General features: G+C 43.5%; 1 protein-coding gene across 1 annotated transcript in view; it reads left to right on the forward strand.

The window, feature by feature from the left end:
- The window catches only part of PTPRG (protein tyrosine phosphatase receptor type G), a 703641-nt gene that overhangs the window by 152770 nt on the left and 524910 nt on the right, over positions 1-25961 (forward strand). The window contains exon 2 of the mRNA XM_048487318.1: positions 14675-14779. Within this exon, the coding sequence (XP_048343275.1) occupies positions 14675-14779 (105 nt within the window). The remainder of the gene's footprint in view (positions 1-14674; positions 14780-25961) is intronic.

Below are 25961 nucleotides of genomic sequence, written 5' to 3' on the forward strand. Positions count from 1 at the left end.
GGGCTAATATGTTGGCCGCTACAAGTGAACATGCTTGCCTTTGTTGTTGTCCGTATTCCAGGTGATTGTGAAAAACTGCAGTGCTGTAAATTAGTGCAAAAATTGCTGAGTTCATTTGGCGTGTGAACTCCTGACACGTCACCGTGTTCATCTGCTTTATGTTCCTAATAGGAAAGAGGAAGCTTTTACTGGATGCTTTAGATGCATAAGGTGGACACGTCTAGAAATGTTATACTGCAGGGACAGTTTATCGCATGCAAAATTGCTTCTTAAAACTAAGCCGGATAAGATCCCACTGTGTCACGGTCTGCAGGTATGCCAATTTAAGCTGTTACTGTGTATTTTCAGACAGGTTAATAGAGATTTTATGAGATTTGAATAGCTGGCAGGGCTGGATAACATTTGGATCTAAAGATTTAATTTCTGAGATCTGTAAATACCTGCTGCTGAAGACGTTGGAGACCTACAAGAGTAATTGGGAGAAAGAGTTAGATGAAAGGTTGGAGGTGGAAAGTGGGGCACCTGGGCCCCCTAACAGTTTTCTCCTTCAGGTCTCCTTGAAAGAAATCTACACGGTTCTGAGTAGGTGGCATGTCGTTCCAATGCACATTCGTTATATATGTAACCAATGGAACAGGTTGTGTTGAAAAGTATACATTGGAAGAAGTCTATAAGTGCAAGTTTGATCATGACCTCTGTCCATCTATCTTTCTCAGTATGGGTATAAAGTAAAAAATGCACCGAGATAATCCTGCTTTAAACTGAACATGAGATCTCACTGATCCTATCAGACAGAGAGTGTTAAAAACCTCTGTTGATCCAAGAGGCATTACAGTGAACATACGAAACTTTTTGTGTCCGTATAGTCTGCCTCTTCTTTTTAAGGATCTGAGGATGGTATGCATGTTCTGAGATTGCAAATGCCTCAGCAGACCAGGTGCTCTGGAGATTGCAAATGCCTTAGCAGACCAGGTGCTTGGGAGCAGCAGCAGCAGAAGGCCATTGCTTTCACATCCTGCATGTGAGCTCCCAAAGGCACCTGGTGGGCCACTGCGAGCAGCAGAGTGCTGGACTAGATGGACTCTGGTCTGATCCAGCACTTTTTTATGTTCTTATGTTTCTCACTCCCCATTTTAACTTTATAACCACCTTATGGCTGGGGGCGGGGAGGCTGAGTGACTGGCCCAGGATCACCCAGTGAACTTTATGGCAGAGTGGGGATTTGAACCTCCAGGTTTTTGCAGTCTGTGTTGAAGACACTAATCACTAGACCACTCTGGCAACTTGCACTAATGAGTCAGCACAAGTCAACATCTGGTTCAGTGTTGTCTCTTGTAACTCTCAATGCCTCTCTAATCTCCAAGACAGAGGAAAGTCTTTTCTCCACTTCTAGAATCAAACCCAGCAACTGGGTTCAAACCTGGGATCTTCTGTGCCAACCAGGTATACTACCACATCGCCTGTCCCAAACCCTGGTATTAAAATTGCATTTGAAGAGGTAACTTACATGTATAGGAAAAGCCAGTCAATGCAAATTCACCATCTATTTTGTTATTTCGGGGTGTAGTTAAAAAAAAACATTTAATATTTGTAGCTAGTAAATATGTCTGTGTGGTTGGGAAGCTTCTGTCTGCCCTAGATTTGTTTGTCTTCAGAAAACTCGCTGTCTTTTCGTTTCCTTCTGCTTTTGTGTTATGAGAGTAGTTTTGGCAGCATGGAGTTTGTGAAAGCTCCGAAATTAGAGCAAAGATGAGTAAATGGTTCTGGAATTGAGGGAATGAGTCCTCACTGTCCTTCCAGCTTCTTACAGGGCCTCTGTTCTCTGACCTCATTGGCTGTCCAGCTCAAACCACCATCTTGTTTCCTTCTCTGTGCCAAGGTGTGTTTGCCAAAAGTTTGAAAATGTATGGAAACATGCTGAAAGATGAATTGATGAGGTATAATTAAACATGGAAAGATGTTTTATCTACATTCCATATGCATACCCAATTAAACTGTGTCATTTAGCTAGGGTACAAAGTATGGATTTAGTTTTTACCCTTGTGCCACATATTCAAAATCACGATTGTATAGTTCAGGTCTCTAAGGAGTTCCCTGAAGCATAGTATCCACTGTTTGTTTTACATGGACTGTTCTCTTATTATTTTTTATTAATATTTCTGAAGGCAGAATCTCTCTCTTTTTTACCTTGTTGCTTTATTGTATTTGGGTGCAGAATCCCAGCAATGATGCTCCTCCTACCTTGTAGTTTCTGTTGCTTTCCATCTATTTCTGAGGATCCATTACTTTCCTGGATAATTTTCTGCAGCGGTCCTCTTCAGCTTTTTGCTGTGTTGCCTGAGCTAGTTGCTTCTGAATCCAGATGGGAGCAGGTGAGAGCTAGTGTGATGTGGTGGTTGAGAGCGATGGACTCTGTTCTGGAGAACGGCTCTGATTCCCCACTCTTCCACTTGAAGTCTTCTGTGTGACCTTGGGTTCATTCAGAACTCTCTCAGCCCCATCTCCCTCACAACGTCTTTTGTGGGGCGGGGAAGGGAAGGTGTTTGCAAGCTGCTTTGAGACGCCTTGCAGTTGGGAGCAGTGGGTTGTAAATCCACTCTTCTCAGACTGAATGGCATTTTTCTGCCACTCCACTGCTCAAAGATTGAAGTCTTCTTCTGTCCTAGGGAGGCTTCCTCTTAGTGGCTCTTCTTCCAGCATTGACTAGGTCAGGGGTCTGCAACCTGCAGCTCTCTAGATGTTCATGGACTACAAATCCCATCAGCCCCTGCCAGCATGGCCAATTGGCCATGGGGATTGTAGTCCATGAACATCTGGAGAGCCACAGGTTGCAGACCCCTGGACTAGGTGAAGGCTACTTGGGCTGGAGGAACGTTTTCCAGCCTGACATAGTATACATGCCACTGTTCTGCTGGAGATCTGGTGAGTGGATCTGAAAGGCCCTTCCTCTTTCATTAGTAGCCTTGCGTCAACAGCTACAAGCAATGCTACGTAATGACAAAGTTGTTGTTCTGTTTGCCTAGAAAAAGAAGCCCCCACATAATAGTTGCTTGGGTATCCAAGGCTAATCTACTTTCCACCTGCTTGACAATGTGTGGCTCATGACAATATATGATAGTCAGCTACAAGTCTCTTGTGGCTCAATCCGGGGAGGCAGTCGAATTGACTTGTGGAGGCTGTGTGGTACTGTGCCCACAGATTTGCCCTGCCCCGGGCACTTACTCTGGTGAAGGGGCAAACACGCTGATGGACGGATGCTGCGGCACTTTGGGACGTCCAGATGTGGGACTGATTGTGCAGCCATCTCCAACAGCATGGGGTGTGTGTGTGTGTGTGTGTGTGTGTGCGCGCGCGCTGGAGGTGCCCCTGGGGTTGGAGTTGATGTTAGCAAAACCCTGGGTTTTGCTGCTGGAATCATGGCACCTGGGAACATGGACTTATGCCACCTGAAAGGGTGGTGTAAGTTCATCTAACCCTTTGGAGGGCTTTTCTGCCACAGTTTCCCCCCCTCATTTCTGCTGCTTCCCTGTGCCAACTGAAAGCCCTCTGGAGGTGGCGTGGACCACCCCCCCTCCTCAGGCTGTGGATTGGGCTGCCTGCCTATCTTCAGGGTCCCATCCCCCCGAACTATCACACTGCTCTCCATTTTTTCTGCCTTCCTCTCCACCTTTTCATTACTTTCATAAATATTTTAAACGTAACCTGCACACTCATGACTATTAAAAATCTTGGATGTCTTGTTTGTTTCATGAAGATTTACTGAATTTTGTGCTCCAGGGCTGCTCAAAGCTTACTGGGGACAGAAGAATTTTTTTTTTAGATTTGACATGGATTCATATTAAGAATTGTTTATCCTAACAGCAGACAGGAGGAAGGTGAGGAACTTGCCCATTGGCCTCCTTCTTCTTCGAAGCTTATTTGTTGAACAGTAGCAGATCCACTAGGAACAAAGTTGTCCAGTCCCACTAATTGTCCTGGCTTTCAGCAGCTTTCCTGTGTGTCTGATATTTTGCAGTGTTGCTACCCGAGGATCTTTTGACATTGCAGGGAATAACTTGGGACCTTTGTCATGCAAAACATGTGCTCCTAGCCACAGCTTTTTCTCTAATATGACAAATATAATCAAGCTATGCAGTTCAGTTTATTTCAACTCCAGTCTAGTAGCCATAATCAAACATAACAGATCTTAGAACACAAGTAAAATACCCACTTATCCTTTTAGATCATACTTTAACTGCAATGGATAAGAATTTTGCCACTAATATCTTTTCATTTGAAAAAGCCATTATGAAACCACATACCCTGTTTCCCTGAAAATAAGACCTACCCCGAAAATGAGCCATAGCATGATTTTTCGGGAATTTTGGAGGATGCTTGAAATATAAGCACTACTCCAAAAATAAGCCCTAGTTACAGATTCCCTGGTGCAGCTGATCTGGTCACGTGGGGGGTGCAAAATCATGGAAAAAAATAAGACATCCCCTGAAAATAAGCCCTAACACATCTTTTGGAGCAAAAATTAATATAAGACCCTGTCTTATTTTCGGGGAAACACAGTATGTAGTTAATCTACTCAGGAACCAAGAATGCCACCTAATTAAATCAAAGTCCAAAATAAAAATGACAAATATCACCTATATCACCTACTTTGAATATTTGCTAGGGATTTGCAACAAAAAAAGGTAAAATTTGGATTCGGATCTAACAGACCTGCATTTTTGAGGGAATCCTGGATATTTCGGAACCCTTGTGTTGGAAAATCCAGGATACTCCCCCAAAATTGGGTTAATTGGACTCAAATCTGAATTTAACCCCCATTTCCTCCTCCCCTCACTTATGTGAACTCCAGTGGTAGAGATAACTGCCTCTGAGTCCCACTTGGAACCCAGAAGTAGTGGTGGTGGAGCTCTGTGCATAGCTGTAGGCTGCGCTGTGATGAGCTGGGCTTGCATCGTTGTGTCTGCTTTGGTTCTGAGTCCCATGTGGAACATGGAGGCTGTGGCAGTGGAGTTCTGTGCATGCTTGCAGCTCTGTGCCTACTGAAGAGGGAATTCTTTTATTAAAAAAATGACTGCAGGGCCGAAGGAGGCCAGCATGATGCAAAAATGCAACATGATTCAAGATCCTTTTTTTGGCTCCCTTTAAATTGCCATCTCGTTTGATTCGGCTTTGCCAAACGCCGCCCCTCCCCCAAAATGTTTGTATCCCGCTTCCCTGCTATATAGCGCTCAAGGTGATTAACACAATTATAAAACCAATATGATAACATCATAAAACCTAACAATAAAATGATCATAGTAAAACCAGCACTAGGCAGGGGGGAAAAAAATCTCAGAAGAGAAGCATCAATAGTAAAATACTTTAATAGAACCCAGGAGCCTTTTGAAATAAAACAAAGTCTTTAGGAAGTGCCAGAAGGCAAAGAGTGGGAAAGCAGGGCAGGCTTCCTTAGGGAGGGAAGTCCACAACATAGTAAAAGCGCAGTAACGCAAAGCACAATATATAACCTCCCCTATGCATAGCCAAAGAAAAACAAATCAAACAATACAAAACTCCCCCACAGTGGAATCAACCAAATGAATTCATCTGGGGACAAAGTGTAAAACAGTGTAAAACAGCCAGTGTAAAACAAAGTGTAAAACAGCCAAGCTTGGCAACAAAAATGAACAGTGATTGAGATCTAGAATTCATATCACCGGCTTTCCCGAGGACCAGCTTACACTCCGTTCATTTGTGGGATATGGCTTGGTTGTCAACCACCTGCCCTGTTAGTAGAAAGTCCCAAATTCAGTCCCTGACACCTGCAGTTTAAAGTACCTCAGGTGTAGTGCTGTGAAAAAACGTTGCTTGTGCCCGTGATAATTTCTTGACTTGGTATAAGGCAGGTTCAAAGCTGTCAGCTGTCCATTTGTTGGAACATCTGTGGCTAACAATTGCTGAAAATAAAAAAAGGAACGTGCAGAAATGATCATTGAATAAATTAGCATCTGGGCACGTGGAGCTATTGTGATGCAGAAGGATGCAGAAATAGAGAGAGTTTAAAGATGCTAAGGTAGCTTTATCAAGAAGCTTTGCCCCCCCGCCCCCCCCGCACAGTGGAGGTTGTGTTGGTGCCTGACCTTTTTGCCTGTGAAGTAGCAATAACAAACCATCTATCCCTTAGCCTCAAATATAGTGAAGCAATTGAAACTGTAGCTTGCACAGAAAGGGATACCGCAGCTGCTGCACAAAAGGCGCACACTGAGTAGATAACCTTGGCTGATGTCAAGCAAGGAAATCAAGCCATAAGCTTCAGTGAAATTTGTGAAGAAATCTCCTCTCTTCTGCTTTCTTCATGCTGGTGTGTGCCCAGTGACCCAGATTTGTGGTAATCTCATAAGTACCAGTTTGTTGTGGCGCTCTCTAGGTGAATCTGGTGTTTGAAAATGACCACTGATCCCCATCAAGATTTCCTGTTCAGTTGCTTTCTAGGGGAGTCTATGGGACAGCAGAATGAAACCGCGCATTTTCCAAAGAGCGTCAAATTTTTAATTGCATAAATAAGATGCTGACTTAAGCAAGGGCTCAATTTCACACCGCTAAAGTAAAAGATTCATAAAGGCCGGGATTTGCATAATTTAATTTTCTGCATAGAAGTTACTGAAAATCAATAGCATGATTCATAGCCATACCATAGAATTGCCAAACTGCCATTCTTTGACTACTCAGGCTGTGAGTACAAAGGGTTTTACAATTGATTAAATTTTGAGTGCTGACTGAGTGTTTTCTCTGTGAAATCTATAAACTGTTTAAACCTGTTCGCTTTACCCTTGTGCCAGAGAAAAGGCCGGTTGAAGGCCTGTGACTGAGAAGCCATTAGCCATTGCATTTCCTCTTTTTTTTCATTGATAAGTGGCAACCATATTTCTTTAGGCCGTGTTGTATCATTTTGTGGTAGCTATGAGCGTACTTGGTATGTCTTTGCTTGCTTTTTTCTGTTATTATTTGTCTTTGATTGTGAGGGTAGGGAGGAAGAGGAGAATTAGAAGAAGAAAACTGTTGAACATGAGAGCTGAGATGGTGATGGAGAGGGGAGCGAATGGTATTGTGTGCCACCACCATATCATTTATCAAAAATTCAGTAGTGTGGTGCTCTAGGAATTTACCAGATCTCTATGGTAAAAATAATAGAAATCTGGGAAATCCTAAGGTGTTACCATAGTGTTACTTTTGACTGGAAATGGCGTTCTCCTTTTTGCTTCTGCTTCTCAATTATTAGGGAAAGCCCTTACCTCTGAGCTAATTTATTAATCTTGCCCTTTCTCCAAGGAGTGCAGGATCTTTTACCCCCTTTTATCTTCCCCCAAACCTTGTGAATTGGAATAAACTAAGAGAAAACAGACCTTAAATCACCCACCAGTCAGTCTTGTGTGTGATGGGATGCCCTGGGATGAAGAAGTTATGAAAAACCAGGTTTCGTTCAGTTTTTCCAGTAGCAAAATGTTATATTTAGGGGAATGCTGAAAAAGACTCTCATGAAACATATCTTCTTTTTGAATTAGTGAAATGCTTTCTAAGACATGTTTTTAAATTTACTCGGAATGTGCCATATGGAGATGTTTATTTAAAACAATCTAGATTATCAAATAATACTTATGCATACGATAGACTGAATTTTAAATATATGTTCATTGCTTACATATGACTAATAATAATAATGTATGTTATAGGGCTGTATCAAACTGTGTTCCTGTGACTGGAAGGAGTTCTGCTCATCGGCATGACTCTGTACTTCTGGAGCCCAGAATGCCCCCCCCCCCAATGATTTTCTGGGGGCACCCATCCCCCAGAGCAGTGTTTTATAAGCATTTTGGGTTCTTTGGGAGTGGGAGCATGAGAAAATTGCCACGAGCAGAAATCCATCTGTGGAAACACTACTTGAATCCAAGTAATTTTGTATGTAAGTGATATGCTACTGAGCATTTCAGTGCTTTCAGTGTTATAAAGACTAACTGAATGTCCAAAAATGCTGTTAGTATTATTGTATGTACGAGACTGTTTCAGCCTGTGGCAAAATTCCTTGCATCCTAGAACTGGTTTCAAGGTTTTCCATAATTGAGGTTGTACTCTGAACATTCTCAGTGCTTTTTTGCTGGCTAGCAGGACAGGAGGAGAAAAAAAAGGGTGGGTGTGACTCACAACCCAAGATGAAGCTATCCTGTTCCATAGAAATGCAAATGGATCTATCCAGGAGAGAGACAGTAGGCAACATCACACTTCACTTATTGTCACACCTCAAGCTACGGAATGTGGGGAACTAAAAGGAAAGAACAGACTTCCCCTTTGTGACAGGAAGCGTCTGCAGAGGGTGGACGCAAAAGGAAGGTTAAAATCCATGGATACTAGGATGAAGCTGTCAACTTTTGGGTAGACCTTGGCCATGAGGTGCTCTTAAGCAGGCATTTGCCATCAGGGCTTAAGCCATTCCGTTTGAAGACTTGAGCCATTCTGTTTGATCCATGTGAACCAAAAGTGAGGGGAGGGAGCGGCAGTTAGCCCTACCCCCTTAGAGTAGTCAGCCAAGGGTATTAATCTCCTGAGAAAGATGTAGGGAAATGCAGTTGTGGGATGAAGCCTCTCAGCAGCAACACTGAAGAGTTCCTGAGCTCTAGTCCTGAGGGGGAAAGTGCCCTAAAAACCAACTGACTGGTGGCAGTGAGAGTTACAAAGAGAGACCAAAATACATAGTGAGGGCCCAGGTTGGGCAGATGACATGGGAAGGCTGAGCAACTTCCTCCCTCCCAAACAGGCAGAAGTGAAGTCTAGTATATCCTGGTTTTTCACAGTACCTAAATAATATACTTAGTTTTGTTTACTCCGAGATTTGTTTTCTATTTTCAGCCCCCCCCCCCTCAAGTAGCAGATGTAAGTTACGTATTCAAAGGTAGTACAGGTTTCAGAAGTATGCTGAAGTATTGGCAATATTTGCATTTTTACTGGTAAAATACCAGAGAGTACATTTTCATATACCAAGTTATAAATAATGCCTATTAAGTTGTTAACAGCAGAATAATAATTTGAGATTTATCAAGAAAATAAATATTTATTTTCCTCAAAAAATTCAGTTTTTATTTTTTAATCGGAGAGGTGAGAAAACGATATGTTTTCTCTCATGGCTTTGTAATTTTCTTGTTTTCTACTTCAGTGAATGCATTACCTGTTATCACTGCCAGCACTCTGGAGGCAAGGAGACACTAAATAGGCAGGTAGTAAGCAAGTTGTTTACTGAACAGGTAAGCCATGATTTGCTCCATGAGAAGAAGAAGAAGAAGAAGAAGAAGAAGTAGAAGAAGTAGAAGAAGAAGAGGAGGAGGAGGAGGAGGAGGAGGAGGAGTTTGGATTTATATCCCCCCTCTGTCTCCCAATCTCCTTGCCCTTCCCCCCTCACAACAAACACCTGTGAGGTAGGTGGGGCTGAGAGAGCTCCGAAAAGCTGTGACTAGCCCAAGGTCACCCAGCTGGCATGTGTGGGAGTGCCCAGGCTAATCTGAATTCCCCAGATAAGCCTCCGCAACTCAAGTGGCAGAGCGGGGAATCAAACCCGGTTCCTCCAGATTAGATACACGAGCTCTTACCTGAGAGTGCCTCATTTTCTGCCTGAATTGCAAGTGAGCTAGTGGAAGCCTGTGAGATGTTTTACAGGACCAGATAGAACCCTGTTGTAACTCCGGATTCCTTTTAAGTTGATATCTGCCATAATTTCCTCTGGTCATTCTCAATGGTAGTTGTTAAGTGCAGCAGAGAGCATGCTATCAAGTTCTGTCCTCTGACTTGCAATTATAGGGACCCAGAATCCGCCCTCTGACTAGCTATTATAGGGACCCCCAGTTGCTTGTGTTTGGTTTTTTAAAAGATTCCTGGTGCCCTATATGTGTCTCAAGACACACTTCCCTTATCCTTTGATCTTGTCTGCCATTTAGAGCTGTTGTTTTTTGCAGATGTAGTTTCTGGAAAAGTTGATAATCATGTTGGTTGGGAGGATTGTGCAGCTTTTCAGCTGGTACATTATTGTTGTGCCCTCTGTTCTGAATCTCTGACTTCTCTAGGTTTGGTCTTTTGGGCTGCAGGGACTAGAGTGGCAGATGAGTGTAGTCCTCTACCAGATCCTGTACTTTTTGTTGTATCTTTAGCAACTGAGGGGACACTCTCATGCTTTTTCCAGGGGAATGGATATGGCAGGACACCTCAGTGACTTTTCAATCTTTCGCACTGATCTGATTTTTCTGTCACTTCAACAAAGGGATCCTAAAGGTTTGGGCATAAATTAAGCCGGCTGAAATTCTTGAAAGAAATTAAAACCTATCCGTATTGTTCTCTGTTCGGGTAAGAATTGAACGTTAACTAGATTAAGATGGCTTATTTGCAGAGATTTACTGTGACATGCAAACCAGAGGCCCTTTTCAGCAGTGAATTCAACTGGACGGTTGATTGACAGTGCTTGATAATACAAAATGCCAAGATGTCTCTGCTTATATGGTTAAGACACTGGGGCATGCGCTAATTTGGCTTATTTCTAATCAATGAAACATTTTCTTACTCTTGGAAATAGATGTTACTCAGATTGTATGTTTCTACACAGGCTTGTAGACTTTAGCTGCCTGATCCACCTGGATGACAGAAAGGCAAAAATGATGCAGGGAACAGCTCTGTAGTCTTGCTTTAGTACAAAAAGTAAGCAGAACATAGATTTGAGCAGTAGTTAGTAGTGGTGTACTAAGCCACAATCACTTAAGAGTGTCTATGGTGTGGGTATTGTTACTCGTGTGAAATAAGTGTTTTGATGAACAGACTACTAAAAGATGTTTGGGGTTACAGAGGAGGAGAATAAATGAATGGAAAATGGAGGTCCACAAAAAATTCAGAGTGCGGAGAGTGGAGGGGCAGGAAAAAGAAAAGGGCCACCCATGAAAAGGGCATGGAACAAAATAATTGTGGTTGCTCTCTGGTTGAGCCAGGAAGTTCCCAATTCTGTCATATGTGCCTTTGTAGGTCATTTTGGGCTGTGCTTCATGAGAAGTGCCCCATTTTTCTGGAGGAGGAGGACATTTTGTGTGGGTGATACCACGCCCCTTGCTCAAGGAGGCAGGGACTAGTTTTTTCCACTTTCTGTCCTTCTTATTAAACTCCATTTTGCTTCAGTATTTTTTCTGCCTCTGAAGGGAGAGCATGGACTTTATACTGACTCCTCTGCCCTCGGTCTTTGCATCCTAGGGAAAAACTTTGGCACAACCTGGACGTACGGCAGGCCCTCAAGGCATTCATTGCAAGAACACAGGACATTTCGGCAAACAGAAAGTCTTTTTATTAATGTGGCAACACCAGATCTGGGTTGCCAAATGTCTAAAGCTACTGTCAGCTCTACACTGAAACCTTGTATCGTTGAGGCGCATAAGGCAAACAATGTACCAGTGCCCTCAGGAATTATGGCACATTCCATAAGCAGTGCTACTATATATGCAGCACTCAGGAATCATGCATCGGTAGAGGAGATATGCAAAGCGGCGATCTGGTCGTATACTTCCTCATTTGTCAAGCATTAAAAGTTGCAGTCCTGGGTGGCTGCAGAGATGGCCTTTGGTAGGAAGGTCTTAGAGCACATCTGAGAAGAACAATGATGAACCCCACCATATTAAGAGGACACTGCTCTGGGAGGTCTCACACAGGATGTCCTCCGCCTCCATGTGAACAGTCCATTCGATACTCACTGTGAAGGGCCCTTATTCTGGTAGGCTAGGAGGACATCTTGGCCCTCCCTTGTTCATCGTGGGTTTGTTCCAGCTGTGATCTGTTGAGTTAAGCATGTTAATAGTTCCTTATAATGTTGTTACGTTACTTCCTGTTCTCAGTGTTGTATTGTATGTTGTTAGTGGCTTCTGTGTCAGGTGAATACTGAAGCAAAATTGAGTCTCATAAGAAGGACAGGAAGTGGAAAAAACTAGTTCCTGCCTCCCTGAGAAAGGGGTGTGAAATTACCCCTTCTCCTAGTCGTCTATGTCCTCCTAGCCTACCACGAGATGTCCCCTTAGCCTACCACAAAAAGGGCCCTTCATGGTGAGTATCCAATGGACCGCTTCAGCCCTGAGAAGCCCAGACGGAACAGTGATATTGCATTGGCTGTCCCCAGAACCACTTCCTTAGGTTCTAGACTGGAACAGCCTGCACAACCCCTCTGCAAAAGGACCACAGGTTATCTAGTGCTGCAGTTGCACCAAAGGGTGGGTGTGACACTATGCTCTTCCCCTTTCTTTTACCACAATTGTCATTGGGGATGGAAGGGTAGGGAAATTTTGTTCATGTTTTGCTACTGTCCCTAGAGCCCTTGTGCAGCCTCATGCTAGGGCCAATTCTCATCATCTCTGGCTGTAGGCTCAATAATTAAGGAAGAAGCAGGCAATTTCCTTCTCTAACTTTCAGCTTTGGCTGGCTGGCTTTCACCTACATGCTGTTTTCTGTTGCCAGCATTTCCTGATAGCAGTAATAGGTACGTGGAAAAGAAGAGGTTGTGCAGGGTCTCACTCCCACCTTGTCCGTTCTTCGGTTTTGCTACCCTGCAAGTCAACACTGTAGCCTCCCACTTAACTACTGGAGAGTGTAATTGCTTCTGGGCCAGGCTTTGCCCCTCTAGTCCTCCCATGATAGATTTACATTTATTTCTCATTTTAGAGCAACTTACTTTGCATTTAATGTCCGTAGATCCTGCAGCCGTGTGTGGTGTATCGTGAACGAGAGCCGCGTTACATTTTCAGGCTAGCTTTCTGGCATTTGTTAAGTCGCACGCCTCCAATTTTGTTCAGCCAAGTGTTCAGAAGCAATAAACAAAGATTTGCATGCATAAAGTAATTCTCGCAAATACTGAGCTCTTACTCAGGGAAAAAAAAGAACCCCATAAGGATGTTAATAATAAACAAATCTCTACTAAATTGTATGAAAGCTCTGGAGGCATGATACTGGGATCTTTTCCTCTTTGTTCTGGTTGATAAATCCAGAGTAGTTAATGTTTTTTTTAATTTTTGAAAGTAAGCGAGCTTTGTGTGCAGTTTGACATCTGGGTTTTGATGTCGGGAGGACTCGGGAAGCTAATACATAATGAAACATTTTAGCCATAGAATGCTTGAATTTGAACTAGAAAAGTGGAAAGGGTATCTCCTTGCTGCTAAGGATGATATTGCAGGTTGCAATTCTGGATGTATTCCAGATGTATATGCTAGATGTATTCCAGATATATTTCCAGATGCATTTCCAGATGCTGGGCCCCTCCCTCCCCTTTCCTTGCATGTCACCCCTCCCACCCTCTCTCCCTTCCCTCCCCTTCTTTTGCATGCCACCCTTCCCTTCCCTTGCATGCCATCCTTCCCCCTCCCTTCCCTCTCTGCTAGGGCGGGTGGGCCATTTCCAGATGCCAGGCCCCCTTCCTCCCCTCCCTTGCATTCCATCCCTCCCAATTCTGTGGATTTGTGTGTGTGTGTTTGTGTGTGTGTATGGACTTTAGACACCAATCCTGTCTGAGTATATGAATTATCACATGCAAATTTGCTATAATTATTATTAGTTAATGGGATCTGTAGAACTATTACGGTGGACTAACAGACTCCTAGGGAGAACATGGCGTGTCTGTTTGTTGACTTGCCGTTTATCAGCCTTCTTATTAGAAGCTGCCCAAAACGTTTTGATTTCCTCAAATCAAACAAGGGACAGGCCTCGTCATTCCTCAACACAGTGGGTGATATGCAAAAACAAGGGATCTTTGACAACCCCATTAACCCGGCCGAAGTCCATCTTGATGAGAAGAGGGGTTGGGAAGAAATCATAGGATGTTTTTACACCACAAACGGAATAACTGTCCTGAAGGCTGTTCAGAAGCTACCCTGTAACACTGTTCTCAGCAGTGCAGTTCAAACTGACATATGACTATAAAGGGCTGTGTGGAGAACCTATGGCACTCCAGATGTTCATGGACTACAATTCCCATCAGCCACTGCCAGCATGGCAAAGAAGAATTGTAGTCCATGAACATCTGGAGTTCCATAGGTTCGTCACCACGGCCCTATATAGGGTCATGGGCACAAGGGGGGGCACAAGGGGGGGAGGGGAGTAGTCAGACACCATTCACATTTTAAAATGGGTTCTGTTTTTATATAATTGACATTTAAATTATGTTTTAATGTTTGTTTTAACCTGTTGTGAACCGCCCTGAGCCCTCAGGGGGAGGGCGGTATATAAAACTAATAATAATTTTTAAAAAATGCAGACGGCAGAGTGTTATTCATCTTAGGATGTTCATAGAGCTCCATTTCAGCAATTCTAGTGCCTAAGTTATGACCCCAAACAAACCTGGGATTGATAGTACATATTCAAGATCACAGCTTCCTTTCTCTGAAAATCACAGTTTTTCCTGTCAACAGTTGTTTCACGATCAGAGTGGTCTGGGAAGGGGTGTGGGTGTCTGCCAGTAAAGAGCAGGGCACTCTGCCTCACAGATGATTTAATTCATCAGTGTAATAACAGTGCCATGAGCCTTGTATTTTCAGCTCATGATCCCCGTTGATCTAATAATTCTAATAATGCCTAGATGATTTAACTTTCGCTCAGTGATTGTCAACTGGCTAATTGCTTCTGCTTCTTTTCCTCTCCTCAGCTTTGACTGAAGGTTATGACGGCTCGCTGCACGAAAGCAGACACGGTAGTTCCGTGCAGATACGGCGGCGGAAAGCGTCCGGGGATCTGTATTGGGCATATTCAGGTGAGTTGGGGCTGGACGGGACATAGCGATGTGTGAAATGAATGCCGTCAACTTCAAAGCTGCATGCTGAAAGGTAATTTGCCAGAATCCAAAGAAGAAACACGTACTCATGCTGAAGAGTTTTGCTTTTGATGTTGCTGCCGTTTCCAGTTCAGAGGAGACAAGCCATTTTTCTTCAGAAACAGCTTGTCTTTTCGGCTGCAGGAAACACAGGGGCACAAACTGTAAATGAAGCTCTGCCCACATTATGTCTCTCGCTTGGCTTCTGTCTATTACTTCTAAGTATTACTGTTCGCGAAACACTTACCAGTGATCCATTTTTTCCCTCTGAAACAGGGAAGCCTGAGGGTTTATTTGCTTTCACAGTTTTTCATGGCCACGGAACAATTGTAGTGAACTTTTGTGAACTGTCTTTCCATTTACTGCATTGTAAGTTCTTTCTCATGACCCAGTGTTCTCTTCAGAATTTTGCCCTTTTGGATTTACTATCCCTTACATTATCCTTCTCTTGTCAGCTGCATTTCTAATGGATTTCTAGTGTTGAATACCCCCTTAAAAACATTGAAATTACCTGCTTTGCAACCCCACTTCTCGGCTGTTCAAATAGTTTTCGTAACCTTTTCTCCTCTGCTCCATTCCCAATCTAAACAACTTGTTGTTCTTGCTTTGCCAATCACAGTTTCTGTTCAGAAATTTTCTTAGTTTTTTAAATGAGTACAGTAGATGTTTTTTTAAAAAATCCTTTTGCAACAATTGCTGAATATAGATACCACTAGTATACAATATTTGTTTAATATCCAGGCTAGTTGCCATGTACCCTGTTTCCCCAAAAATAAGACATCCCCTGAAAATAAGACGTAGTAGAGGTTTTGCTGATGTGCTAAATATAAGGCATCCCCCAAAAGTAAGACGTAGCAAAGTTTTTGTTTGGAAGCATTCCCGTCGACCAGAGCAGCTGTGGAGCAGAAAAATAAGACATCCCCTGAAAATAAGGCATAGTGCATCTTTGGGAGCAAAAATTAATATAAGACACTGTCTTATTTTCGGGGAAACAGGGTAGAAGTGTCAAGTTCCATATCAAGTGGAGTATAGTGTCACTTTAACTAAGCAAAGGTGTGGTAAGAGACAACACATATGGCAAGAGGGGGGGAGCCCAGCAGAGGGTTAGGCCAGAGTCTGAGAAGGCAGTAAACCAAGTGACGGGACTAGGAAAGAATGTTTTCAGGAGAAATAGGAGAAAAACCGGAAGACTAGAAATGAAAGCATGGGAAAAATGAGTAGAAAGCCCCATGTGCCCAATAGCCTAGAACACAGGTGTCAAACTCGCGGCCCTCCAGATGTTATGGACTACAGTTCCCATCATCCCCTGCCAGCACGATGCTGGCAAGGGATGATGGGAACTGTAGTCCATAACATCTGGAGGGCCGCGAGTTTGACACCTATGACCTAGCAGAAATGATGGCTGAAGTTCATATATTGATTTGAAATAGCCAGCCAGATGCCTGAAGCATTCTAGCTGTACATAAAAAGGGCAAAACAGAGCTGCCCAGAAAATGACTAAACTGAGGCTATCATACTTTGATCACATTGTGAGAAGACAAGAGTCACTGGAGAAGGCAACCCTGCTAGGAAAAATTGAAGGCAGCATGAACAGTGGAAGACCCAACATGAAATGGATAGACTCAATGAAGGAAGCCACGGCTCTCAGTTTGCAAGGCCTGAGCAAGGCTGTTAGTGATAGGATGTTTTGGAGGTCATTAACTCATAAGGTGGCCATAAGTCAGAAGCAAGATGGTGGCACTTAACACACAAATACTGATGCTTGAATTCTTTCACGGATTAACAATTCAATCAATATGCCATTCATTGCTAGCACCCTGCTCTCCAAAGGTTTCATTTTCTCTGTTCCCTGATTTTTTTTTCTGTTTGCCTTGCAAGTCTGGTCGTAGAAACAAAATACACATCAGTATCATTCGTCAAGTGGATGGCTTCTGCTTTAAACTTTGCCAGTAGGGTTACAGAATTAAAATATATTTGGCATAATCCAGCTCACCCCTGAGCATGCAAAACCCTGTTCAGACCAACAAGGCTTAAATTAACTTTACTGGTCTCTGGAACTGTGCCCATTGTCATGATAAATCTGTATTACATCTTAAATATTTTTCTTTCCTGAAATAATACAGTGCAGCGGGAGCCAAGATTTAAGTTAATAAACAGTTGAAATGGATAGCCCGCTTCTACCTGTTTGTCTTACAAGGATGAAAATGGAATCTTAAGTGATGAATGGCACATTTATTTTGTTTTTATTACTGAAAAAAAATGTGCTGGGAAGATTCATTTCATTCTTTTTATTAGAGAAAAAGACTTGACAAAAGCATTTAGTCTCATATTTCAAAACTCTTTGCGTTTACATTTCTGGTGTCTCGTTGCTAACTGACAGTGTATAGTGTTAGGTTTCTCTTTGTGAAAGAATTTTTCTCCTCTTGCGGAATTTAAACTGGGGTTTTTATTTTGCTGATGAACCCCCCAGGCCCTTTCCACACAGGCCACAGACCAGCGTGGGGCAGTAAAAACGCCATTGTGGGCGAGAAGATCACACAGCAGCAGCGGCGTGTCCCCCCCCCCCCCACAACGGCATTTCTCAATGAGCGAGTCTTTTTGAAAACAGCGGCTTCCATCTAGTGCCAAGCGAACGGCATCGTGTGGAAGCCGGTGTTTTTCCTGCACCACTCCCGGTCCCCTTTTACCTCCTGCTGGCTCTGGTCGTTCTGTGGAGGCCACAGACACACCTCCTGGCCTCTGACCCCGGAGGCGTCTCAATGGCCACGGGGACACGTCCCCTGGCCTCCACAGAGTGATGGGAGCCGGCAAGGGGTAAAAAGACACCGGGAGAGGCACAGCCCATGCGGAGGGCACACCACCGTCTGCTGGGCCAGCAGGACTATTCATGCGAACAGCCCCAGGGGGTGCACCAGCATAGACTATGCCGGTGCACCCCTGTTTGCATGGCCCGTGTGGAATGGGCCCCAGTCTCTCCCTCCCCGTGCAAATACCTGCATTCTAACCAAAATATCATCTCTTGCCCTCATTACTACTCTGAACATATAAAGCATCCTTACGCTGAGCCATGGCTCAAGAGGGGGAACTGTGGCTCAGTGTGACCTGTAGCTGGTCCCTTGTTCATTCACAACTCTCTCCAGCTAAAAATCAGACAATGGGTGGTGTGAAAGATCTGCGACTGAAACCCTAGAAAGGCATGACCAGTCAGAGTGGGTAAATGGCCTGACTTGGTGTAAAGTAGCCACGTGTCCAAGATCATGGCTATTGGTCCATCTCGCTTAGCTTACTCTGACAACTGATTTCCAGGGTCTGAGGCAAATAATAGTCTTTCCCAACATGTGCCATCTGAAATACTCTGACTGGAGGCTATTTGCATATTTATTTATTATTTTATCCGGAGCTGTCCCAGTATAGTACAGATCAAGGAGAAGAGTTTGGATTTATACCAGCCTTTCTCAATTGTAAGGAGTCTCAAAGCAGCTTGCAAACTCCTTTCCCTTCTTCTCCCCACAACAGACACCTTGTGAGGTCGGTGGGACTAAGAGAGTTCTGAACAGACTGTGACTAGCCCAGGGTCATCCAGCAGACTTCATGGGTAGAAGTGGGGAAGCAAACCTGGTTCTCCGGATTAGAGTCCATCGCTCTTAACTACTACACCACTCTGCTACACTACATCTAATCCCTTTATTTTTTAAAAAAGCCTTCCTGAGCACTTCTGGTTGCAAAGTGATAGGAGTGTCTGCGTCTTCCTGATCCCCTCAGGCAGGCTGCTCCCCAAGTCTGGGAGCCCAGTATACATATTACTGTTCATTACTGTTCATCTTGCCCATTTCCAGGATCATACCTTCAGATGAGTGAAGGTCATTTGGTAGAGCCCAGTAAGAGAGGCTCTACTGGAATGTGAGGCCAGGACCACGAAGGGGTTTGTAGATGATGACCAGTATGCTGGATTGAACACAGATGGGAATATGAAGACTTCACTCTACCACTCGGCTACCCTCTACCTTTAAGGCACATCTGCATTTTTCAATGCTTTAACTCAGGCCCTTTCCGCACGGTGGAAAGGGCGCCTCTCCACCAGCAGAAATTATGCCGGTGGAGGGGAGGGGGCCGTTCCAATTATGCCGGTGGAGGGGAGGGGGCTGTTCGCACAGGAGCGTGCGAGCGGCCCCCACAGAGGCCGGCGCAGAAGATGCTCTTCTGCGTCGTCCCCCCACTCACCTTGTCCTCCAGCGTCAGTCTGGAGGGCTGCAGGGATCCGCCCATGCTGCCCTCCGACCTCCAAGGGTCGGAGGGCAGCGTGGGGGGTCTCAGCAACCCTCCAGACTGATGCTGGAGGACGGGGTGAGTGGGGGGGGGGGACAGGAAAGCGGCGTCTTCGGCTTGGTGCAGTTCGCACCGCGCCGATGCAATGGCGGCGCTTTCCAAAAACCTCCCCCGGGAAGGGAGATGGAAGGTGGTGCCTTTGCGCCGCTCAGGGCCGCACAGGACGGTGCTGCTGCATTGCAGCAGCGGCGCCTGTGCAAACAGCACCCCAGAGACCGGTGTTTTTCCGTCCCTGGGCCGCTGTTTTTGGCCCTGTGCGGAAAGGGCCTCAGATTCAAGGGAGAGTGTTGGATGGTTCTCTCCCTCTGGAGATTTTCAAGGTGAGGCTGGATATCTCTCCATTCAAGATGACGAACATAGCATGGGGTTAATGGCCTACAAGATCCCTTCCATCACTGATTCTGAAAAATGGCTGTAGTTCAGTTAGTCCGGGTTGTTGAATCTCTTCTTTGAAGCACCACACTTACTTAGGAAGGGGCTGTGGCTCAGTAGTAGAATTTCTGCTTGCATGCAGAAGGTCCCAAGTTCGGTCCTAGGCACTGCTGGATTTGGTAGCATCATGCAAGACTTGAAATCACACACTACCCATTTTGTTGCGATCTTGTTACATTGGGATTTTTAAAGACCTCAACCTGTGAAAGACCTGAGATCCAGTAGAGCTGCTCCCTGTCAGAGCCTGTGTTGAGTTTGATACATCAGTGGACTGACTCCGTATAAGGCAGCTTATTCTGTTCCCTTGTAAACGTGGAATCTGATAACTGTTATGGCAAGCTACAGTCAGTAAGGACTCCCTGAAACGTGTCCTTGGAGCTTTGCATCTTGCTTGTTTATAGCAGCAAACCCCATTGTAACAGGACTGCAACAAAACGTGGAGTGTGTGATTTCAAGTCTTGCATGAAGAAAAGGATTTTTTTTGAAGTGTTTCACCATGCTCTGACATCAATCATGCACTTTAATGTTTGGGAGTTTTCCCCTCTAAAGAACTCCCACATCCAGTTCTGGACTTCTAAGCAGTATTGAGGATTCAAATGTCTGTTCCGTTTTCAGGCAAAATTCTGATCTCTGAGTTTCAAGCTTGAGTTATGGGGCACTAATCAATGCTACATTCTAGGGTTTAGTCAGGGAGCCCGTGGCTATGAATGTAAAAGAAGGAATCCCCTTGAGAGAAAAATGAAGACCAAGGTCAGGGGAAAATAGGCCAAGTATATTTAAATTAATTAAAATATTCCTGTTTACCAAACATGAGGGGATCTTTTCTCTCAGTTTACAAATTAGACTTCAGATATCTTCTTCTTGTCTTCCCCCTGCAGCAGATGCAGCTGCATTAGGAGCTATATTTCTGATTCAGTGTTTCGCGTACTGTGAGAAACAAGAGCAGAAATATTAAAATTGCACCTATTATGATTTGGAATGTGGCACAATAAGTTAAGGGAAAAAGCTGTCGTTCACTTTTACCTTCTCAGCATATTTTGGCTACCTCAGGCAGGGATTTCCTCTTAACTTGTGTACTACTTCTTCTTCTTCTTCTTCTTCTTCTTCTTCTTCTTCTTCTTCTTCTTCTTCTTCTTCTTATTATTATTATTATTATTATTATTATTATTATTATTATTATTATTATTATTATTATTATTATTATTATTAATTATATTTATATACCGCCCTACCCCCGAAGGCCATTTTCAAAAATGTAGGAAATTTTAGAGGTCCAGCTGGCCAGTAGCGATCCTGGAAGATTATATTAAATAGGGGTGTGCTTTTCAGATATCATTTATGTCAAGGATTTGCAAACATTTTCTAGGAAGTTGAGTGTCATGAGGCATATTCGCTCCCTTTTTAATCTTCAATTCTGGCTGCAGAATTTGCCTGAGGCCACGGCTGCAGCTGCTGACAGGAAGGAATAGATGTTAATGCATAGCTTTTACAAAATATTTTTATAAACCTGCTCTTAATGCAGTTTAGCAGCTGGGGGCAAAAGCGAGCTGTCAAATATTTCTAATCACTTCTACATCAGCCGTGAAGCATCTGCGTATCCTTGGGGGCCAGCTGGCCAAGAAGCAACCTGGGCATGAAGGAGTTGCTTGTCAATAAAGCTAGCGACTTCCACGGCGGAATATCTCTACCCTTGCTAGATCCCGGGCAAAACAAGGCAAGAACAGAAGGTGAATTCTTGGAAGGGTTCTCCAGCTATGTAGACTTATATATATGTTTTCTTTTCAAAAGGGTCCTGTGTCCACCGGTCACGTTGATCAAGATACTGTTCACCTTGATACATTTCTGAAGATTGAATTTAAAAATAAAATATTTGGAGATCAAGATTCCCCTCAAAATGAGGATTCTCCAAAAATGTCTGAAGTGATCTGGAAAACAAGGGCCACCATTTTCTTTTAGGTGTCAGTTAACTGGGTTAGTAGCAAACGTAAACGGGTGATGTACCTTAACGATGGAGATTTTTGTCCAGCATAAATGTTTAAGGATTAGAGCCCACTTCCTTGTATTTGGCCAGTGGTGTACTGCTACAAAATGTACCCAGGGCTTGCCATTTTGTAGCACTTCCCCACCCCGAACACTCCCCCACCACCCCCACGGGCTCAAAGGCAAGAAGTCGAGACAGTGGCTGACCATCCGAAATCAACCATCCCTTCCCCATGCCCCTCCACTCCCCCAGTTATGCCACTCAAAAGAAAACCAGCTGCAAAGAGACCTCTTTTGGAAGCATAGTACAGGCACTAACTGTTTCCTCCGAAGTGACTGGCTCCCTTCTGCCCTTTGCCCTTCCCCGAGTGTCCACTCATTTATCTTTCCATGCAAGCTGATCTGCAAGACTGGGTAGGATGTATTGCCTCTACCAGCCTCTGTCGGGAAGGATGAGGAAGTGGTGGCCAGGAAGGCACACAGGGCAGCGCAGCATGGTGGTTGCCACCTGGATTGTCAGCAGACTCAGTTGCCCCTGCTATGGGCTCTGCCAAGCAGCAGGCAGCGGGAGAGAGGAAGGGGGGGGGGGCGTGTGAGCTGGGGCTGTGCATTTGGCAAAATGGGAATCTGCAGTCCCAGATGTGTCTCTTTAGATAGAAAAAGTGGGATACACATTATGTAAATAAGTGTTCAGGAATAAGTAACAAAGCCTTATATTAAGGAACATCTGGGGCACTGCAACAAATAAGAACAAATAAGAACCAATTAACAATCCTAAAATAGTTGACCTGGGACTTTGAATGCGTCAATTTGTTGACAGGCTTATGGAATAAAATATCCTACCAATCTGTTTTCTGTTTTGCAGGCAATTTTAAGATTATAAGCAATGGCCTCATGTGTAATAATAGATTTTAGGACTTTGCTTTTGGTGGAGTTAGTATTCAGGCTACAATGGCCTCCTCTGGTGACGTACAGTGTTTTATTGCATGTCCTCTTGTATTTGTTGATATGGACGAAAAAGGACTAACTCTGGGAGGTGGGATAAATATATAGATCTTTTTTGTACTGAGAGAACAACCAGGAAGTAGGTGATAAAAAACTGTGCCTGTGGCAAAAGCAGTATGTTCAAAGATTTAAAAGAACACTAGATGACTCGAGAACCTCCTCTAGGGAGAAGTGTCTTGTCTTGGTTGTTTTGTGGATTGCTGTGAAAAGCATCAAAACAGATATTGTTTTGTGTCTTTTTTGCTTGCTATATGGGAGGGGCAGCTTTTCTCTCAAAAGAAGGAAAATGGGTTACAAGAAGACCGCAGTTTTTGAGACTAGCTGCTTAGTGTAACTTGGATATTTGCTTTATATTGTAAATTGAGCAACTTGAAGAATAACAGAAGCAGATATTGGGCACACTACAAAATTCTTGTTGAAAGTGGGCTGCGGGGAAACCCTTCCCCTGAGTCAAGGGAAAGCCCTCCCCTAGAGCAGTGATGGCGAACCTTTTCGAGACCGAGTGCCCAAATTGCAACCCAAAACCCACTTATTTATCGCAAAGTGCCAACATGGCAATTTAACCTGAATACTGAGGTTTTAGTTTAGAAAAAACGATTGGCTCCGAAGTGCACGTTACTCGAGAGCAAGCTTGGAGAAGCAACCATGCAATGCTTTGAACCGGTCGTGCCCAGTGGCCCTGGCCAGCCTATATGTGTGTGTGTGTGGGGGGGGTGATTTTCCGCTCCCCTCCACATGAACTCTGTGCGTGAGTGCCCACAGAGAGGGCTCTGAGTGCCACCTCTGGCACACCTGCCATAGGTTCGCCACCACTGCCCTAGAGAGTCCAGGGAGTCTCAGCTTTTGCTTCCCATTTGAAACAGTTTAGGGCACGGAATGGTGGAGAGGCAATAGAGTTAAAATAGCAGTGAGTGCCTCTGAACTGCATTTTACCCTTATCTCTATGGTTGGTTTGGAGGGGAAGGAAAGGCTAAGCCTCTTGCCTTTCTGGGTGGGGACCTTTAAAAAAACATATATTTATGAGGTACAGTGGTAGAGCAAATACATGGCATGTGGAAGATCACAGTTTCAGTCACTGGAAATTCTTGCTAAAGGTTCTCAGGTAGCAGAAGATAGGCAAAGCTTTTCTTCTGACCAAGATCATAGAGAGTTGCAGCCAGCTGGACGTGCTAAATTAGAAGCCAAATAGTTTGATTCAGTGTAAGGGAGCCAATAAGAGTTTTTAGAGAAGTACCTGGTATAGTCATTGAGTCTCTAGTTCATGTCAGTAAGGTTAAAAACTGAATGGAGAGTGAAGTCTTTGTAGCATTTAAATCATTTTCAGTTAAAAATATATTTATAAAATTATGCAAGTAATGGTCAATAGCATTCAATACTGTCTGAGAGGACAAGATGACTTGCCTGAAAGTTTGATTACACATTTGACTCTAATGATTTGGTACTTAGAGAACACTGAGAGATTCTTGGCCAAATTCCTGTAGCTAGGAGGAGTTAGGCATGTGGATCTCCTTAGTTCAATGCTGGAAATGGCTTTTCAAGGTCTGGCGAATGGAATGTTTGTTTCCAAACATCTGCTGCTGAGATTCTTTTAGGTGGAAATGCCAGGGACAGAACCTGAGATCTTTGGCATACAGTGCAGGCCCAGTAAATAAAATGGGGGTGGCCAGGATCCTCTGCAGTTAACAAGTTTACTTAAACCTAGTGGGACTTCCAGAAATTGGATCAGTGCCCACAGTAAATTAAGGAAGAAAACCCACAGGAGTGCTTCAATGGACCATTGAGACTTAAAATGTCTGAATAAAACAAACCATTAAAGTGACTAGTAGAGCACTCCTACACAACTATGTGCAGTGGGGCTTACTGCCAGGAAAGTGTTCTTAGAATTGCAGTTTAGGTGCAGATCAGATGTTCTCCCTTGCCTTTGGGAACTGGCAGCAGAATGGCACAAATTGATGGAGGAATAAGGATGGAGAACAGGGAAAATTCTTGTGGAGATTTGGTAATTTATATCTCAACCGCTCTTGAATTTCTTCCATTAGCTGTAATTCAGCGCACTCAGAATACATACATGGTTTTTCTGTTTGGTATGGTATAATAAAGGACATTTAAGTAATCTTACTTTGGTCAGTAAATGAAAATTAGGACGTGTAGAATGAGTGGTGTTTTAGACTTTCAATATTACCGTAACCCTTGTCCCCAGATCAGTCAGATAAGGGCCAGTGTTTATGTGAAAAACATTGGAAACAAATGAGACAAAATGGCATTCCTGTGTAAATGCTGACACAATACTGGACAATTTTAAACAACATCTTCAGAAATGCCTGGCTAAATAGACCCCCATAGATATAAAATAACCAGCTGATGGAGCATTGAGAATACTGATCTCTGCATAATGGAGCCATTATCCTTCAGAACCAGAAATTGAGCAAGAAAATGAGATCCCAGGAGATCAAAGAAGTTAGGCTGACTTCGGCACATAGGACATTAAGAAGGTCATGACATCAAATATTGTTTTATTAATAGAGGAAAATGGAGGGATTACCCATAATCAATTATGGATTTGTTAAAGATCACACCTGAATGAATGAACTGATTGTCTACTGAATTTGTACTCCGTCTCTTTTCTGTCATCAGGGCCACCAAAGTAGTTCGCAGATTAAAAGCATACATAATAAAAACACATCTTAAAAACAATTGAAGCAAAACAAAAACACATCAGTAAAAACAAGTTAAAATTTGCTTCGTAAACTATAAAAGACGAACACATAGCAAACAACAATAAAAGAGGGGCGGAAAAGAGGAATCACTGTGGGAATTAAGCATTTTATTAAGTTCATAATATGAGTAGTACAGGTGAAAACAACACTTATCCATCAGTTGAACGCCAGTGAGTGTGTTTGACTCAATATGCAGTCTCGCTCATATTTATTTATTTTCTACCCCTCCCTTTTGCAGCCAAGTCAGGGCAGGGTGGCTTCCAAAAATAATACATGACAATATAAAATACATAATGTGAGTTAAAACACACAATTTAAAACTATAAATCCAAATTTCACCTAAAACATGGTGTTCTGAATTATGTATATACTATTTATAATGTACTAAATATTGAGTTGGTTCATAATGAGTGTTGAGTTGGTTCATAATGAAAGTGACCAGCAATGACCCAAAGGGACCAACAATGACCCTAAAATTCTCAAGTCCTCTAAGGAGTTGAGACAAAGAGGAAAAAAACTAAGGGGAAAAGCAAAAAATAAACAAAATGAAGGAAAAATAGAGGAAAAGGGAAGTAGAGAAAAGGAAGAAGTGTGGGAGAAGGAAAGGAGAAGGGGGAGGGGAGGAAGCCAGCTGATCTATTTAACCATTCCTGCTTTAACCA

The sequence above is a fragment of the Sphaerodactylus townsendi genome, linkage group LG03 (assembly GCF_021028975.2).
Source record: "Sphaerodactylus townsendi isolate TG3544 linkage group LG03, MPM_Stown_v2.3, whole genome shotgun sequence".
Lineage (NCBI taxonomy): Eukaryota > Metazoa > Chordata > Lepidosauria > Squamata > Sphaerodactylidae > Sphaerodactylus > Sphaerodactylus townsendi.